The sequence below is a fragment of the Chiloscyllium punctatum genome, chromosome 2, assembly GCF_047496795.1.
Source record: "Chiloscyllium punctatum isolate Juve2018m chromosome 2, sChiPun1.3, whole genome shotgun sequence".
NCBI lineage: Eukaryota > Metazoa > Chordata > Chondrichthyes > Orectolobiformes > Hemiscylliidae > Chiloscyllium > Chiloscyllium punctatum.
In genome coordinates this window covers 35,695,939-35,713,276 of record NC_092740.1, presented here as the reverse complement: position 1 = coordinate 35,713,276, position 17,338 = coordinate 35,695,939, and the positions used below count along the sequence as shown (strand labels likewise).

Here is a 17,338-nt window from a genome sequence, read left to right as displayed (position 1 = left end):
ATATCACTGCAAAGGCCATTCTTGCTCCTTCACAATCGACAGACCCAGAAAATAACACCGTCTTATTCCTCTACAAACACTGCACCAGGTTAAATTAAGAGCTATGGCTTATATTTTAAGTCTAATCAAGAGACTTATCTCCAAAAACATAATCAAGAAAGAACCCACTATACTCACTATTACAGCCTCTCTCTTGGACAGACTTAAAACAACGATTAACTTATCTGATTCTGTGCTGTGAACTTTGCCCAACAGTTCCTCCAAGATTAGTTGTGATACTCACTGTTTGTTAATATTCCCAGATGCATTCCAATGTCCAGCAATACACAAATCCAAACAGCAAAGGCAGTAACTGTGCAGGTTTTCTCTCTCTTTCTCTCTCTCTCTCTCTCTCTCTTGCACTGTCCTCACCATGTGCTTCCTTTGTCTGCTCTTCTCCCTTTTAAACTGTTGATTTGACTTTTTTTTTCCCAAAGTTCCAAAACAATGCAACAGCATATGAAACAGTAATTGCTGCTCCTGGAATTAGAGGAAATCATCTCCAACACCTAAAATACCTCAAAGAAAAAAGGAGCAGCTCTTACAGCCAGAAATTTTTCCCGTCCTCCATCTTGGATTACCCAGAATCCTTATCTGACTTTGAACGAAGAAAGAATTTTGCCAGGACTGGATCTAACAGCTGGTGGTGATGGGGGAAAACAAAGGGCCACCACAACCACAATCTGAAACCTTGCTGGACCCAGAGAGACCAGATTACAGTACAGGTTGACATGTTATTATGGATAGCAAGTGTAATTGTCCTGAACAACGGTCACTGCCAGATACTGGTTGAACTCCAGCAGGGTCATCCAGGGGTTTTCAAAATCAAGACGTTGGGAAAAAGTTATGCCTGGCAGCCAGGACTAGATGCAGAGAACCGATCAACCTCTTTAGACTCAGAAGAGGAGGGTTGTCGTGATTGTGGACCTCAGACTACCAGTTCCCTGATTGGACCCGTTAGTCTGGCCCAAACAGGCAATCCTGGCTGAAGATAAGTTCAGGAGTGTCAAAGGTTCTGTTCACTCAGAGCAGGCTCTGCAGGAGCAGGATCAGTGTCCAAGACCCTCCATGAGTAAATAAAGTGTGATTGGTGTTGGGATAGTGACCTCTGTGGAGTTGTTTCAGACATGACTGCTGATAATTGTTTGTTTTGCTATATATTCATGCTGAGGCTGTTTTGTAGAGTGACTAGTTTGGAGTCGTTTTTTTAAATATTATTTAGTTGGTGGGATGTCTGCCTGCTCCAAGTCACTTGATTTGGCAGAAAGTTTGAATAAAAAAGTGCCAGCTGATATTTCTCATTTCTAAAAAGTACACCCTTTACATCAAATCAGGATCAAACCTATAATTTCTTTTGAAAGAGCGACTGAAAGAACAACTTGGGATTGAGGTTTGTGATGAAGCTGTATAAGAAATCAGAGACATCTGTGCATGACTTGATCACACATGTCAGCACGTCAGGGCAACAGACTTTTTACCCGGAAGAATAACTTGCTGGCCGAAGTGTTTTTACTCAAAAGCATTCTCTGCAGATAAATCTAATTTCTCTCAACCTCTTTTCCTGAATGAGGTGTGTGTTATGGGAATATTTACAGGGATAGATTACTGATGATGCATGTTAACTAATTACTGCCTCTTTATTGAATATTTTGTTTGGATAATAAACCAATAATTGCATTCATTAAGAAACTTCAATAATAGGTCTTTTAGTTTAAAATCTGATACAGACAAGGCACTTAACTAGTTAGCTTGGCTACTGGAGAAAGCCCTTTTACTTTATACTATAACCTGTGGAGCAGTGAAACTGGAACTATGGTGCTCTCCTCTGGCCTCAGTCCTAATGGCAGTCTGAAGTTTTCACTTTACAGTGCATTGACAAAAATCTCTTGAGAAAGCCATACCTTAACCAAATTCAAAATCCACTTAGTAGGAAAACAAGGTCAAATGAACATTTAATTCCAAGTGTTACGAACAGAGAGTTGTTGCAAGGATCTCCTCTTAAAGAACAAAGAAAGGATGAAAGATAATTAGAAGGAACAGTAAAAATAAAGCAAAGATAGCTGATTAAATTTCACGTCCCCGGTTGCGCACTGATAGTCATATTTTACAAGCATAAGTGCACATTACTTTACTAAAATTCCTTTCAGTAAGCATTTAAAAGCTCTAGTACTGAAAACAGAGGAAGGGTGGCGATCAGCAGGTCAAGCAGTACCTACAAAGGTTAAAGTTTCAGATCAACAAGTTTTCAGTAGAATTGCATGATAATAAATATGTAATGGTCTTAAGTAATCAATGTAGGAGGCAGAGGACAAAAGGTGTGGAGTGGAATTAAAATGGTAACTAAATGGAAGCTCAGGTTCACTAGATTGGAGAGAGATGCTCACCATCACAATCACACATTCTATGGATGTAGGTTTGCTTGCTGAGCTGGAAGGTTCGTTTTCAGACATTTTGTCACCATACTAGGTGACATCTTCAGTGAGCCTCCAAACGAAGCACTGATGGTGTAGCTGCTTGAGTTTCCTTGTGTTGGTGATGTCATTTCCTGTGGTGTTGTCATTTACTATGACGATGTCATTTCCTGATCTTTTCTCAGTGAGTGGTAGATGGGATCCAAGTCAATGTGTTTGTTGATAGAGTTCTGGTTGGAATGCCAGTTGAGTTGGAACTCAAACATATAAATGGAAAGCAGGCGACACCAGTGCTTCATTTGGAGGCTCACTGAAGATGTTACCTAGTATGGTGACAAAATGTCTGAAAACGAACCTTCCAGCTCAGCAAGCAAACCTACAAATCTTCTCAAAACTCACTCACACATTCTAAGTTTGGGCTCCCTGTGCAGAGAAGCTCACAGCTTGAGCAGCAGATATAATATGCTAAATGGTCAAAAATGTTATGTATATTGCTATTTCACCTGGAAGTAATATTTGAGGCCCTGGGTAGTGGAAAGACATTTCCTTCCCTCGAGCGAAGAAGTGCTACAAAGAAGAGAAGATGGTGTTGGGGCTAATTGAAAAGGAAAAGGGCATTCTGCAAGAACAGTATCTTCAAAATATTGAAAGAAAGAGGGAGGGGCTGGGAGGAAGAGCTGGAGAGTGGTAGCATTATGCTGGCTGAGGAAATAGCGAAGTATTATGAATTGAATACGGCAGCTGCTATAGAGGAAGCGAGAACAAAGACAGCTCTGTTTCTGATCACAAGGAAGAAAAGAAGGGCTGAGGGAAAAAGTATGGGAAAGAGAATAGTCAAGGGCCCTGTCAACCATAGCAGAGAAGCACCTTAGAGTCACAGCATCAAACAGCATGGAAACAGACCCTTTGGCACAAGTTGTCCATGCTGACCAGATTTCCCAAACTAAATTAATCCCATTTTCATTTCGTGGAGAGAAAAAAAGAAATACCTATCAGGAGCTGTTGGTCCACTGGATATCACAACAAAAGGATAGTGAGGCCAAAGAAAGCAGAGGGGCCATGTGGATGTGAAAGAGAAGAAGAAATTTGGAGTCAAGTTAATGAAGTAAAAGATGATTAACTGTACCCTCAACTGGGTACAAAGCCACACGAATAAGAATGTAATGTTTCTATCCAAATTGAGAAAGGAGATGCCTGAGAAACAAGTTCAATCAAAAAGCCCCCAGTGTATTAATTGCATTACATGAACCATGTGTGAGCAAAACACAGTTGTGGAGCAGTGACTTAAGAAGAAAACATCACTCTGTGCTAAGAACTTACCCCACACTGCAAAGACTGAGAATTTCAAATATTCAACAAAAGAGCCCCCTTGCCTTGTCATATTTCAATAAAGTGTTGTATCCTCAATGGAAAATTTGTTTCATTGAGAGTGTGTCACTGGCACACTCTCCCAATGTTTTATGGAATACAGGTTAATCAATATTTTAGCAAAAACTTGAAAAAGACATTTATACAATATGCTCTTCAAATTACAAGAATTACTTCCATAGTACATCATTAAAAGAGATTTCTCTGCCAGCCGTAGCTACAATATAGAAGTAATACATGGCCTTTTAAATATATGAGTAACTTGTTAATTAAAATTCATATTCTGGTTGAACTTGACAATAAGTAGTCAATGTTGACTGCCATGTACTGTCAGCCATCTGCATATGCCATCAAGTGAAAGCCAGCTCCTGACAGGTTCATTATACAGATAAAAATAAAATATGCCGAGGTAGATTATTATAGTACGCATTTGCTATAAGTAGATTATGTAAGCAGCTGTCCACTCATTGTCAGATGAGACTCTCAATGCAATTAGGCAATGTTTAAACTGATGAACATTCATATGTAGCTTTACCTGGGTATTTAAATGAAGTATTAAATATAAAAATATATTGTTTATACCATATATTTCCTGGGATCACTTGTGTCCATTATTTATCTGGAAATGTTTCTATTCACAATATGACAACATTCAGAGAGATACTTAAAAAAAAATCAGGAAGGAAACAACAATTCCAAGATTCAGTTCAATTTTAATTTTTCAAGTCAATTTTTTTCATACATTACACTACAAAAAGTGAACACTTCATTTAAAAAGAGGTAAAACAAATTACTGTGCATGCTGGAAATCTGAAACAAACACAGAAAATACTGGAGAAACTCAGCAGGTCTGGCTGCTCGTTGGATGCTGCCTGAACTGCTGTGCTCTTCCAGCACCACTAATCCAGTATTTGGTTTTCAGCATCTGCAGTCATTGTTTTTACCTACCTGACTGCATCCATGGTGAGTGAAGCAGTATTAATGTTTCGAGTCAAGTACGACTGTTCTGAAGAATCGCACTCTCCACCAATGCTGCCAGACCTGCTCAGTTATTTTTGGTACCTTCGGTGTTTGTTCCTCATTTGAAGAGGGTATGAAAAGCATTCAGTATGTAAAGAATTACATGCTATCATGATCTTAAGGTGAAGTATAATTACCAGTATTAGATATAGTTAATTATTTTTGCAGAAAAATGCTCATGGTTTTTTACAAACTTGAAAATGTAAGAACAAAAGATATAGGAGCAGGAGTAAGGTATTTCACCCATCAAGTCTGGTCAGCATTCAAAGAAATCATAGCTTATCTAACTGTTCCTTATTGCCACTTCTGTCTAGGTCCACAACCCAAAACTCCCTGACTAACTCAACCTTGAATACATTCAATGACTGGAAGTCAAATGATTAATGACACTTGAAAGGAGCAATTCTTCACCTAGATCTTAAATTGGAGACCCTGTGTTATGAAACTATGCTCCCAAGCTCTACTTTCCGTCAGATGCAGTAACATTCTTTTAGCACCTGTTCTGCTTATTCCACTCAAAACCTTAAGTTTCAATGAGATCACCTTCTTATTCTTCTGAGCTTTAAGAAGTGTTGGTTCAACTTGCAATAAATTACTGGTAAAGACAACTTCTACTCTGGAATTAAGGCAGTGAACCCTACCTGCCTGCCTGCTGTGAACAGCTTCAAGTAAAAATGATATTCACATTAAATCCACTAAATAAAACATATCTTTTCTCGAATTTACAGCATGCCAAAAGATGATGTACAGCCTGGTATGATCTCAGCTTTATACTCTGGGGCAAATTACATAGAGAGTAAGAGGTTAAAAATAACCGCATACATTCAAAAAGATGCAGATTTTTAAAGTAGAGGGCCACTACTTCTCTCACACACCATTTTGCTGCCCACACTTGCTACTTAAAAATGAATAGCAGATAATGAACACCATTGTAGACACATGTAATATATTGCACGTATGTGAACAAGAGCTCACCTGGATAGAACCATTATCAAAAGTACATTGTTTAGGAACACAGCTTCAACATATTTAAATACTCATGACAAGTGTAATGCATTTTTAACCTCACCACAAGAATAAATAGCAGGTTAAAAAGGAGGGAATTGAGAAGATAGAGAAAGTGAGACACATTGGACAAAATCGTCACAGGACCTTAAAGGGCAGATAGATAAGGAAACAAAGAAGGTCTGTGGGGTGCTTTTCTTTATTGGTCAAGATATTAAATTCAAAAGCAAGGATTTAATGTTGGACCTATACAAGATATACATTAGGAGGCAAGAGATGAAATTTCATGTACAGTTCGAGTCACCAAATTAGGAGGAAGGATATAGTTGCTGTAGCAACAGTACAGAGGAGAATTAAAAGAATGTTGCCAGAGCTTGAAATTGCAGCTCTAAAGATTGGATAGTCAATTATCAGGGAGCACAGAGTTAAAGCGATTGGTAAAAGCATTATACGGGGCATAAAGAAAAACTCTCTCACTTAGAATACGGTGGTGGGTATCTAGATTTGACTGCCCAGTGGATGAGATGGAAATCCTCAATCCATTTAAAACAAACCTAGATCTGCACCTGAAGCAAGGTTACAGATCCAGGTGTTTTGAGTACAACTAGAATTGGTGGTTAGTTCATTCAGTCAGCACAAACACAATGGGCTGCTGATCGAAAACAAAAACATACAGAGGGGTGGGCAGGTAGAACAGGATTTAACAGTCTGAAACTGTTGAACGCTGTGCTAACCCCAAACTTCCAATGGCCTGTCAACTTCATTTGCTACTTTATTCTCATGCTGGCATCTCTGTCCTTGATCCAAACTGTTCCAGCGAAGCTAAATGAAAAGTCATGGAGTAGCTGCTCCACCTTAGTCAAAGGTGAATAAACAAGGGGGTGTCATTTTAAAGTGAAAGGCAGGGCGTTGACAGGGATTTGAGGAAAAAGATTTTGTCCCAGAGGGTAAATCTTGAGACTCATTGAGTCCTCGGATTCAATGAGTTCAGAAGAAGGGTCACTTTCTCGTCATAGACTTGCTGAGGTATATACTGTTTTTGTTTCCGATTTCCAGCATCCAGAGTTCTTGGGTTTATTGTGCTCTAGAATGCACTGCCTGGGATGGTAGCTCAGGTGGCAAACCTCACAACCTTTAACAAGTACTTGGATGACCAAGAGGAACTTCATAACATTCAAGGCTCTGGGCCTCGTGTGCGAAGTGGGATTACTATAGGTAGCAGTGTATTTTTGACAGTACAGAACAGATGGGCCAAAGAGCCTCCCCGTACTGTATGCCTCTGAGTATCTCATCTTTCATTTGGGCACTTTGCAGATCTGTAGCAGATTTTTTAAAAATTGCAGACCACAAATTCCATCCTCCTCATGTCATTTCTTTTGCTTTACAGGTCTTTTTTTTCCTCTGAACTTCCATTGTCAGACTAATATTTCAGGCTTCAAGTCTGATAGATTTCTTGCAGTAACACAAATACATTGAATAAGTACAGATTTTGTGACAACCAAAGTGAAAGGATCAATTAGAAAGTATGCCACAGGAAGATGATGCATTATCATACATGAGGATAAACTGATATAATCAACTAGGTTACTCATGAGCACCCTCTAAAAGCCTTTCAGAGAGATCGAGAGGAGCATTCATTATTTTGTTGAAAGGGTATGTCATTTAAGGGAGGAAAAAGACGAGTGAGTGTAAGAGGAGAGAACAGGAAGATATTTTATAGCATTAAATGAACAAAATTCAATAAGAAATGCTTCAATGGATTCCAAGTAATTAATGACAAGTGACTACATCAGTATTGAGACTTTATGCATTTGGAAATAAAATAAATTGCTCACCTTCCAAAGTTTGCTGGCAAAAAATCCAAAAAGGCATCATTTAAATAAAGTTGAGTCAAGTTTAGTAACTGTGTGAAGCCATCTGGAAGCCTTAGAAGGGAAGGGAAAGAAAATGGATAACTGTTCAATACTGTTGCAAGTTTCTAAAATATTAATATAAGACTAGATTTTATTTGATGCAAACATTTTTCAATAAAAATAATGATTAAACAAAAACAATGCAGCTATACTTTCTTCAATTTTAATGTTCTGTCTTAAGGTTCTGGGATAACACTATTAGATATCTGGTGTTGTTCCACTCTATTTCCTATCTCAAACTCTTTCAAGGCAAGTTGGAACTGCTGACTTGGCTAGTATTTGCTGCTCATCCCGTATTTCCCCTGAGAGGTTGCAGTGAGTTGTTATCTTGGACCGCTGCAGTCCTCAGCATAGGGTGAGAGGGATGGTACTACACCCGGTGTTATTAAGAAAAGAATGTTTTGGTGTGGCTTTGACTTTTCTGATCAGCTCAAGCTAGACCTAGAGTCAGTATTTTTTCTGCAAACAGTATTTATTTACACTACTAACATGCAAGAAACATCTCTATCCTAAGCTACCCTAGTTCCAACCTGCTGGCAGAGTTGGTCACATGATCAGCAAGGTCACACTTGCATCACAGCATGCCTCAGAAGCTCATTCTTGGTGGAGAGTTCAGGATTTGGACTCAACAACAGTATAGCAATGGCAATGTAGGACAGCATGTGGTTCAGAGGGGGAGCTTGCCATGCCTTTGTAGTCCTTAACCTTCCAGGTGGCAGAGTTTACGGATTTGGAAGTTGATTTTGATGGAATGTTGGTGAGTTATTTCATCCTGTTTGAAATCTCAACTGAAACCAGGCAGAATCTGACTTAGAATAGTATGGGCACTGAAACATGTCAATGCTTGATGCAGCAAAGTTTCAATTCAACCGCGTTACTGATGAAAGCGGGTGAATGAATATTGTCCTTAAGACAAGAAAGGAGGATTTCTGCCAAAAATCAGTTAGAATCATTCCAAGTTCTGGGTCACTGAGCCATGAAGTTAGGCCGTTTAAAGCAACCCAAGGCAGGAATTCCACGTCAGGTTATTTAGTTCACAAAGATGGGATATGGAGTTACATTAAAACATGTCCTGCTTCACTTCACAACATGATCATAGAATCTCCACAGTGTGGAAGCAGGCCATTCAGCCCATCAAGTCCACACCAACCTTCCCAGAGCACCGAGGCCCATCCTGCTACTCTATTCCTGTAACCCCACATTTCTCACAGCGAATCCACCAAGCCTGCACGTCACTGGACTCTGTGGGTAATTTAGCAAGGCTTACCCAATTAACCTGCACATCTTGGATGAAATAGATTGTTCTCCACAGACCATACCCAAACACCACTCAAATAAAGTTTGCTAAATCCTGTTTTCTCTCCCCTTACAAAGACCTTCCCATTTAGGAAATAGCCATTAATGACGAAGTGAAGTGAATTCCAATTCATTTAAAACATTAGGAAAGAGAGTTCCATTAAACATTGATCAAAGAACACCAGACCCTGTTAGACTTAAAAATAAGACAGCCATTTGGGTGAGTTAATTGTCATTTTTTCATTTCAAAATATACTCGTATGGGCCATGAATGGATTAGAACAGTCATTTGTTTCACATTCACTAAACTAAATCTAGTAACGTGATCAAGCCACTCAAATAACTGTCCTGTCATTTCCTTATTTCTCAAATATTTCTTCAATTTTCTTTAAACAATGAGGATCACTGGTTAGGACTGCTGCCTCTCAGTGCCAGGGGTCTGGATTCAATTTCAGCCTTGGGTGACTGTCTGTGGAGTTGGCGCATTCTCCCCATGTTTGCATGGATCACCGCCTGAATCTCCAGTTTCCACCCACAGTCTGAAGATGTGCAGGTTAAGTGGCTTGGCTGTGGTTAATGCAGGGTTACAGGGATAGGGTAGGGGGCTGGATCTGGGTGGAACCCTCAGTGGGTTGATCTGGACTCAATGGGCTGAATGGCCTCCTTCCACACTGTAGGAATTCTAATGATTCTATGAATGCAGCAATGGTTTCTGTGTGAACCACACCCTTTTCTATAGCATGCTGTGTTCCAACAACTCTACCCCTGAGGAAATTTCTCCACAGTTTAGCATATTAAATTATTGAGCCCTTTATCACTAGGTTCAATCCAGAGAATATAGTCTTACATTATATCAAAAATTCTTCATTGAATCCCTTACAAACATATCAATCAGGAATAGGCCATTCAGCCCTTTGATCCTTGCCCTTTGATAAAATCATGCTGGTCAGATAGCAGTCTCAAATCTACTTTCCTGACTGCTTTGACCCCTTCATTAAGTCTTGCACAAGTTTTTAAACAGGATTTTCACCAGTACACTGCTTAGTATTAATTCCTCAACAAACATGGCTAAAACAGACTCCTCCTCCTTTTATAAAGGTGACTCATCCATGAGATCTTTCAATAAAAGTAACACATAGAAATTAATGTGTAAAATTGAATCACATGAATGGGATGGGGGTAATGCATTGAAATTGAAAGAAAACTGCTTGGTAGACAGGAAATAGAGATTTTCTGAACATCAGGCAATAACTATTGAGGTACTGCAGGGTTCAGTGCTAAGACCCTAGCAGTTTACAATATATATATTAATGATTTAGATGAGGTAACTAAGTGTAATATCTCCAAGGCTACAGGTGGCACAAAACTGGGTGGGAGTGAGAGCTGTGAGCAGGATGCAGAGTGCTTCAATGAGATTTGGACAAGCCAAGTGGGAAAATACATGGCAGCTGCAGCATCATATGGATAAGTGTGAGGTTATCTACTTTGGGAGGAAAAACAGGAATACAGATTATCATCTGAATGAATATAAACTGAAAGAGGGCAATGTGTAACAAGAACTAGGCGTCCTTGTATGCCAGTCACTGAGGGTAAGCATGCAGATGCAGTAGATGGTCAAGGCGGCAAACAGTATGTTAGCCTTCATAGTGAGGGGATTCATGTACAGGAGCAGGGATGTCTTGCTGCAATTGTACAGGGCTTTGGTGAGACTTTACCTGGTGTATTGTGTGCATCTTTGGTCTCCTTTTCTGAGGAAGAATGTTCTTGATATAGAGTGAATGTAGCAAAGGTTTACCAGGCTGATTTGGGGGATGGCAGGACTGACATAGGAGGAGAGATTAAATTGGTTACGATTGTATTTACTAGAGTTCTGAAGAATGGTGGGGGGGTGGGAGGGAATCTCATAGAAATCGATAAAACTCTAACAGGTCGAGACAGGGTTACTATAGGATGTTCCTGATGACAGGAGAATCCAGAACCAGGGGTCACGGTCTAAGGATATGGGGCAAACCATTTAGGACTGCGATGTGGAAAAATTTCTCCAGTTCACCAGCACAGACAGCAATTGAGCCAAAGCATTGTTTGATATCAAGGAGGTGCAGGAATGAGCACTTGGGGCAAATGAAATTGAAGCATACTGGGAAAAAGCAGGAAGAGACTACTGAGCTTTTGATTAGCCATCAGAAGGAATGACAGAGCAGGCTCAAAGGGCTGAAAGGCCTACATGTACTGCTGTTTTCTACGTATCTATCTAAGCATTGTTGGTAAGGCCAGTGCTCACTGTACATTCCTAACTGCCCTCAAAGTCATCTTTTGAACCACTGCAGCAAAATGGTAAATGCTCTCCCAGAGATTTTCAGGATTTCAGTGCCATGGTAATGAAAGGAGATCAACAGATTGTGAAGAAACTGCAGGGGGTGTTGTTTCATGCTCCTGCTTCCCCCATCTTTCTGTGGGGTCTAAGTTTCTAGTTTCATTAGCTGTTGTGTAAAGAGTCTTGACATGCTGCAGCAGGTGGTATGCACTGCCATTATGTGTCAACAGTGAAGAGAGAGTTAGATGGTGTACCAAGTGAATGATTGTGCCACTGAGTAACCATTGGATGTTATTAAAGCTGCACTTGTCTAGACAAGTAGAAAAGTATTTCCATTGCCCAGCAAGTCAAGGTCGTGGAAAGGTTTTGGGGAGTTGTAACGTGAGTCCTGCAACTCAATCTCCACTAAATACCCAGCCTCTAAACTTCTCTTTGAACTTGAATAACCAGTGGTTCCATTTCTGGTCAATGATGACCCCCAGAATGTTGATGGTCAGGATTCAGCAATGTTAACATCAAGGGGTGGTGGCTAGATTATTCTACTTGCATGATCATTGCCAGGCATATGTGTGTTGCAAATGTTGCTCATCCCTCATCAACATAAACCTGGATGCTGTTCAGCTTTTGCAGTGTGTAGACCTGGAATGTTCTATATCTAAGGAAATGTGAACAGTACCAATTTTTAAAAATTGCTTCATGGGATGAGGCCACTGGCTAGGCCAGCATTTATTACCCATCTCTATGTACCCATCCCCAGAGGGCAGTTAAGAATCAACCACATTGATGTCGGTCTGGAGTCACATGTAGGCCAGACCATGTAACAAATGCCTTTTCCTTCCCTAAGGAATGTTAATGAACCAGGTGGATTCAACAATGGATTCATGGTCATCTTAGACTTGTGAACTTAAAAAAAAAATCTGAAATTCAGTTCCGCCACGTGCCACAGTGGGATTCAAACCTGGGTCCCCAGAACATTAGCAGAACCTTTGCTTTAACAGTCTGGCAATAATACCACTAGACTGTTGAATTGCAATCATCAGCAGACACTCATTCTTGTGACATTCTGATGAAGGGAAGATCATTAATGAAACAGCTAGGAAACTTCCCTCAAAAACTATGGCAACCATATCCTGGGGCTCAGGTAACTGGCCTTCCAAAACCATAGGCATATTATTTGTTTATCATATTGCTGCTTGTAAACTGCTTGAATGCTAATGGCCAGCCATGCTAGTATAGTGATGACACTTCAGAAAATTGCTTAAGTCGCTGAGAAGCACTTTGGTATTTTCTGAGGTCATGGACTAAGTTAGGCAAATGCACATCACTCATTGATACACCTGCTCTTCATTGAGTCCCCAAAGAACATTGCTCACACATATCTGTATTAAATTGCGCACACAATCCATCAGTTGACTTCTCTAACTGAGTGAATCATTTGAGCCTTTTAAAATGGTTATTTGTTAAACCTGCATCTTTAGTCTGTCAGCAAGTTTTAAGATTGCACTTTGGTCCAAACAAAATGATTTTTAAAATATATAATTATATATATATAAAATATATTCATAAATGCACGAAAAGTCAATTCCTGGCATTATCATTTCTAACCCTTCCATAAATGAAGTACATTTATTTACCCTCTTTCTAATCCAGACAATTTTACATGCAGCATTTCCTCCATGATAGCATATTATTTTTCTCTAAGTAGTTCATTTGAGATGACATTGTAAAGATTACATTGGCTGTAGTCCCCTTAGCTACTTAATCTCTTTCTTGAAAGAAGAATCACACATATCAAACAACATTTGTCTTTATCAAATCTTTGTCAGTTTTCCTTGATTAACCCAACCATGTCTAAATGCTCATTAAATTTAACTTGAATTATAGTGTGTGTGTGTAGTTACGTGCCCATAACTAATACTAAGTGCACTGGTCTATACTTACAGCATCAATCTTTCCCTCCTTCATTAAAGGGATGCTGCTGGCTACTCTCCAGTTCCACAGAATAATTTGCAAATTTGAAAGACTAAATATTGTAAGCACAGCTTTCACCATCTCCTCTTTTAACTTTTAACAGTTTATGTAGCATCCAGACTGTGACCATATGCATGAAACAGTCAGCTAATTTTTTCTTTTTTCCAAGTTACAATTCCTTTGAATTATTAAAAGAAATTACAAAACGAAGCCATTTCTTCCATTATGAGTGTTGGCTTTGAATGAACTGTGCAAGTAACCCCAAGCCCAACCCTTTTCCCCACCACCCACCCCCAACCAATTCATGCAGACCCTCTCTAATAGCTCTAACCTCTTCTATTTTAAATTGTATATCTGATTCAGCCTTGAACATTACAAATTAAAGCCACTTCCATCAGTCTTTCAGACTCTTCTCATCTGCGCTGACTTTTTTCACAACTATCTTAACCCAATGTCCTCTTTATTAAATCATTCAGCAGTTAAAATTTTAATTCTTGTTGACACTGCCATTGATGTTGGAGTTTCATGTTGCAGATGTTACTCAATATATGGGGAATTCTAGTAAGTTTTTCATGCAGTCTAGTGGAGACTATAACATCTTTTCTAAAGTACAATATCAAGATCCAACCAGGATATTGTATACGATGCCGTATTGATTTATAACTCTTTGATAATTACCCTGCACCTACATATTCATTTCCATTAACTACTTTTAAAAATGAATATAAAGCATCAAAGTAGTATTATCACATTTCCCTCGACAATGCGAACTTGTACATTATGCCAAAATTTCCCAGCCCCCTGAACAAAGTGGGCAATGACAAATTAGTTGGGAAAACATAGCAAGTTTGGAAAATGCAATTCTTGATGTTGAAAAAAATGAAATCTGACTTTCTGCCCAAGGTTCAAGTAGAGAGTCTCTCTAGTGATTAGCAAGAGACCCATTTACATATTATTACTTATACTCATCTCATTCACATGCAGTTTGCTCTTCTCCCATTCACCAGAGACACTAGACGATGACAACTCCAAACATGAAGGCCTGAGTGGTTACCTGGCAGCTCCAGCTCACCACTTGGATTTCCAGCGCTCCCTCTTGAACAGCACCTCCAGACATACTCCATGGGCAGTGACCACCACCAAACTCCATCCACAGAGGTTGGCATCAGCCACACTCTAACTTCATCACATCAGTGTGCCCCATCTCTAACTGCCATACTGCACTTCAGAGCACACTGCTACTTTTCACTGTCATGGTGCAACAAGTTAGTCTCCATGTGAGAACAGACACTTATCGCACGCACTGGAGCAGGGTCCACCTCAGGACTTCTTTCTTGTTACTTGAGGATTTTGTGGCTACATGGATGTTGACAGAATTTCCGTGAGCCTTTAAGTTTTGGATGAGCCAGTAAAACACAGAGGCAAGATAAGCAGAGATGCTGTGAACACCCAGAGAGGCACTTTCCTCTATTGTTTCACTATAATATTCTCTGGCAATCTTGGTGACTAAAACTATTCTTCAAATCCATTTTTGTATTATCATTTTACCAATGATGCCAACAATATAACCAAGTCACGATAAAAGTTAACACATCTTGCTTTTTTGCCAATACATCCAATACAACGTTAACTTCTGTTGAGAAAGGACTCTCTTGAATAGAATTCAAGGCAATTTAGCATATTCTAATTGCGCAAGTGTTGTGATTAATGGTCAAAAGTCTGGAAAACAAACCACTTTAACTCTATCACTTTTCCACACAGCATCAAATTAAATAACATCATTGTGTACATGGAAATTCATGACTAATCATAAATTAAAGAACTCAAGAAAGGTTGGCGGAAACTTACTTTGAAATAGGGTTTACACTGGCCTCAACCACAGATAGGACCTTGCAGTTTTTGATATTTTCTGGAAATTCTTGAATTCCTGAAAGATATGTACAAATGTGCTTTATATATATACGACCATTATGTTTACATTTTCTGAGAAAACAAAAGGCCAATTTAGAAGAACAAAATGAGAACCTATTATGACTGGAAATAAACACCACAGATAAATATAGAATTACATTTCAGACTTCATTCAGGAACTTTTCTTTGGTTTAGTCTAAAACATCCATATCCGCAGCAAAGACATGTTTACATTGTAATAAATCCTTCATGGCCTCAAACAGCACGTTCGAATGATTATACTGCTGTAATCTTGCTCGTTCAGCCATTTACGTTGGGAAAGCACAAATACTTCTGCTAAACTTTACTGCATAAAATGACTGGGCTTTTTTAAGCCAAGAAACAATCATTGATCTGGTGCTTTTAGCTTCAGTGATGATATTCAATATATAAATAATTATGTTATTTGTATCTCCACAAGATAGGAGGAGACTCTTACTTTTTGTAGTTCCATGCAAAGTTGCATCACAAACAGATAGAATACAAATGACAGTACAATAATGTAATACCTGTATAATTCAGTAATTCTGATTTGCCCAAGTATCAGAATCAACGAAATTCTTTTAAATCCCATGTTGTGTTATTGTAATTGATTTAGTATCATGCAAGTAAGAACAAACAACTTAAAATGGGAATATTTAGAACTCAAATTCCCTTGCCAAGTATGTATTAATGATTTATCATTCAAAACAACTTCCAAATCAATTGTGCTAAAATGTGATTGGCAAGATCATGAGTCATGGTGACTATAATTTCCAAGACAACAAATTTCAAGATTGTGAGTGAGACTTTGAGGGTCATAATCTGTGATTGACTTTCCAAAGAAAATGCAAATCACTTGTCTTGATTATTGGATCATTCAGAGTGTAGATGAATGCAAAATAATTTCCAAATTTCTATTCCACACAGCCTGATGTCAATTCTGCCTGGCAGAAGCCAATACTACAGATAAGAAAGACTTTTTTTTTAAACTCAGTATTACCATCATGAGTGAGATAGAATGCTACAATAGAGTGCTCTTTTACCCCATCACAAAAAAAAACTTCCACAAACTGTGCACAATCCATTTCAGTTCTGAATAAATTTGACAAAACCCTTAATCAAAAGCGGAATTAAAATGAGAGTTTACTCAGCAAAGCATGTGTCTATGATTATCGAAGTAGTGTTTAAAGCCCTGCCTCACCACACCATGTATAATGTGCATGTTGCTCAATTTCTCCTAAAAGATTTACAGGATGGTGAGGAAACAATTGGCAGAGGTACAATACAATATGACCGCAGCCACACACCCATCAGCCAAACAGCAGTGGGATACTACGTAGAGATCAATCTGCAAGCTGGTTTGTTTTTCAGTAATGAAAAGGTTAAGCTTTTATATAGTAGCAATTGTGCACAACCAGATATTTTTATGCACAGTTCTTTATTCAGACAAACAATAAATGTGCAACATTGTATATCAGGAGGCTTAACACAAGATGCTAATTTGTTGAACTTCTTAGCATATCATTAGCACAAATTTTGCAAACATGAACACATGATCCAACAGGTGTTAACCAACAACTCTGACTTCAGTTCAGATATATGACGATCAAATTACTATTGCTTGACATACAAAGTGTTGCATTGAACAAGGCCATTGAGCCTATTAAGTCTGTGATGGGAACAGGTTGCGTAGAACCATTTGTTACGTAGCAAAAGAGGACACAGTTAAAATATAGTGGAACACAAATTCCAGATTATTCTCCATATGATAGCGCTTTCAAAGTGAAGCACTTGCTTTGAAAGTTTAATATATATATTCTCAACACCTACTTATCCATAGAGTGCATCATTTCTTAAGAGATGTTTGCACTGAATTAAAAGCATATCAGATGCAGTGTGCAATAGGTCATGATCACCATGAAACCGATGGGGAGGAATAATTAGACCTAATATTTTGGAATTGCTCAATATTGACAACTGTAGAACCAAATCAAAAATGTTTTATTTTGCAAATCCTTTTGAGCATCAAGTGTTTGTAGGTTTTACAGAGCCAAGCTCATGGTGAATGC

At 38.8% G+C, this 17,338-nt stretch overlaps 1 protein-coding gene across 6 annotated transcripts in view; it reads right to left on the bottom strand.

Moving 5' to 3' along the window:
- The window catches only part of erbin (erbb2 interacting protein), a 210,270-nt gene that overhangs the window by 58,749 nt on the left and 134,183 nt on the right, over positions 1–17,338 (bottom strand). For all 6 annotated transcript variants that reach the window (XM_072595723.1, XM_072595708.1, XM_072595703.1 and 3 more), the window contains 2 exons: positions 15,186–15,264; positions 7,679–7,768 (listed from right to left, as the gene is read on the bottom strand). In XM_072595723.1, the coding sequence (XP_072451824.1) occupies positions 7,679–7,768; positions 15,186–15,264 (169 nt within the window). The remainder of the gene's footprint in view (positions 1–7,678; positions 7,769–15,185; positions 15,265–17,338) is intronic.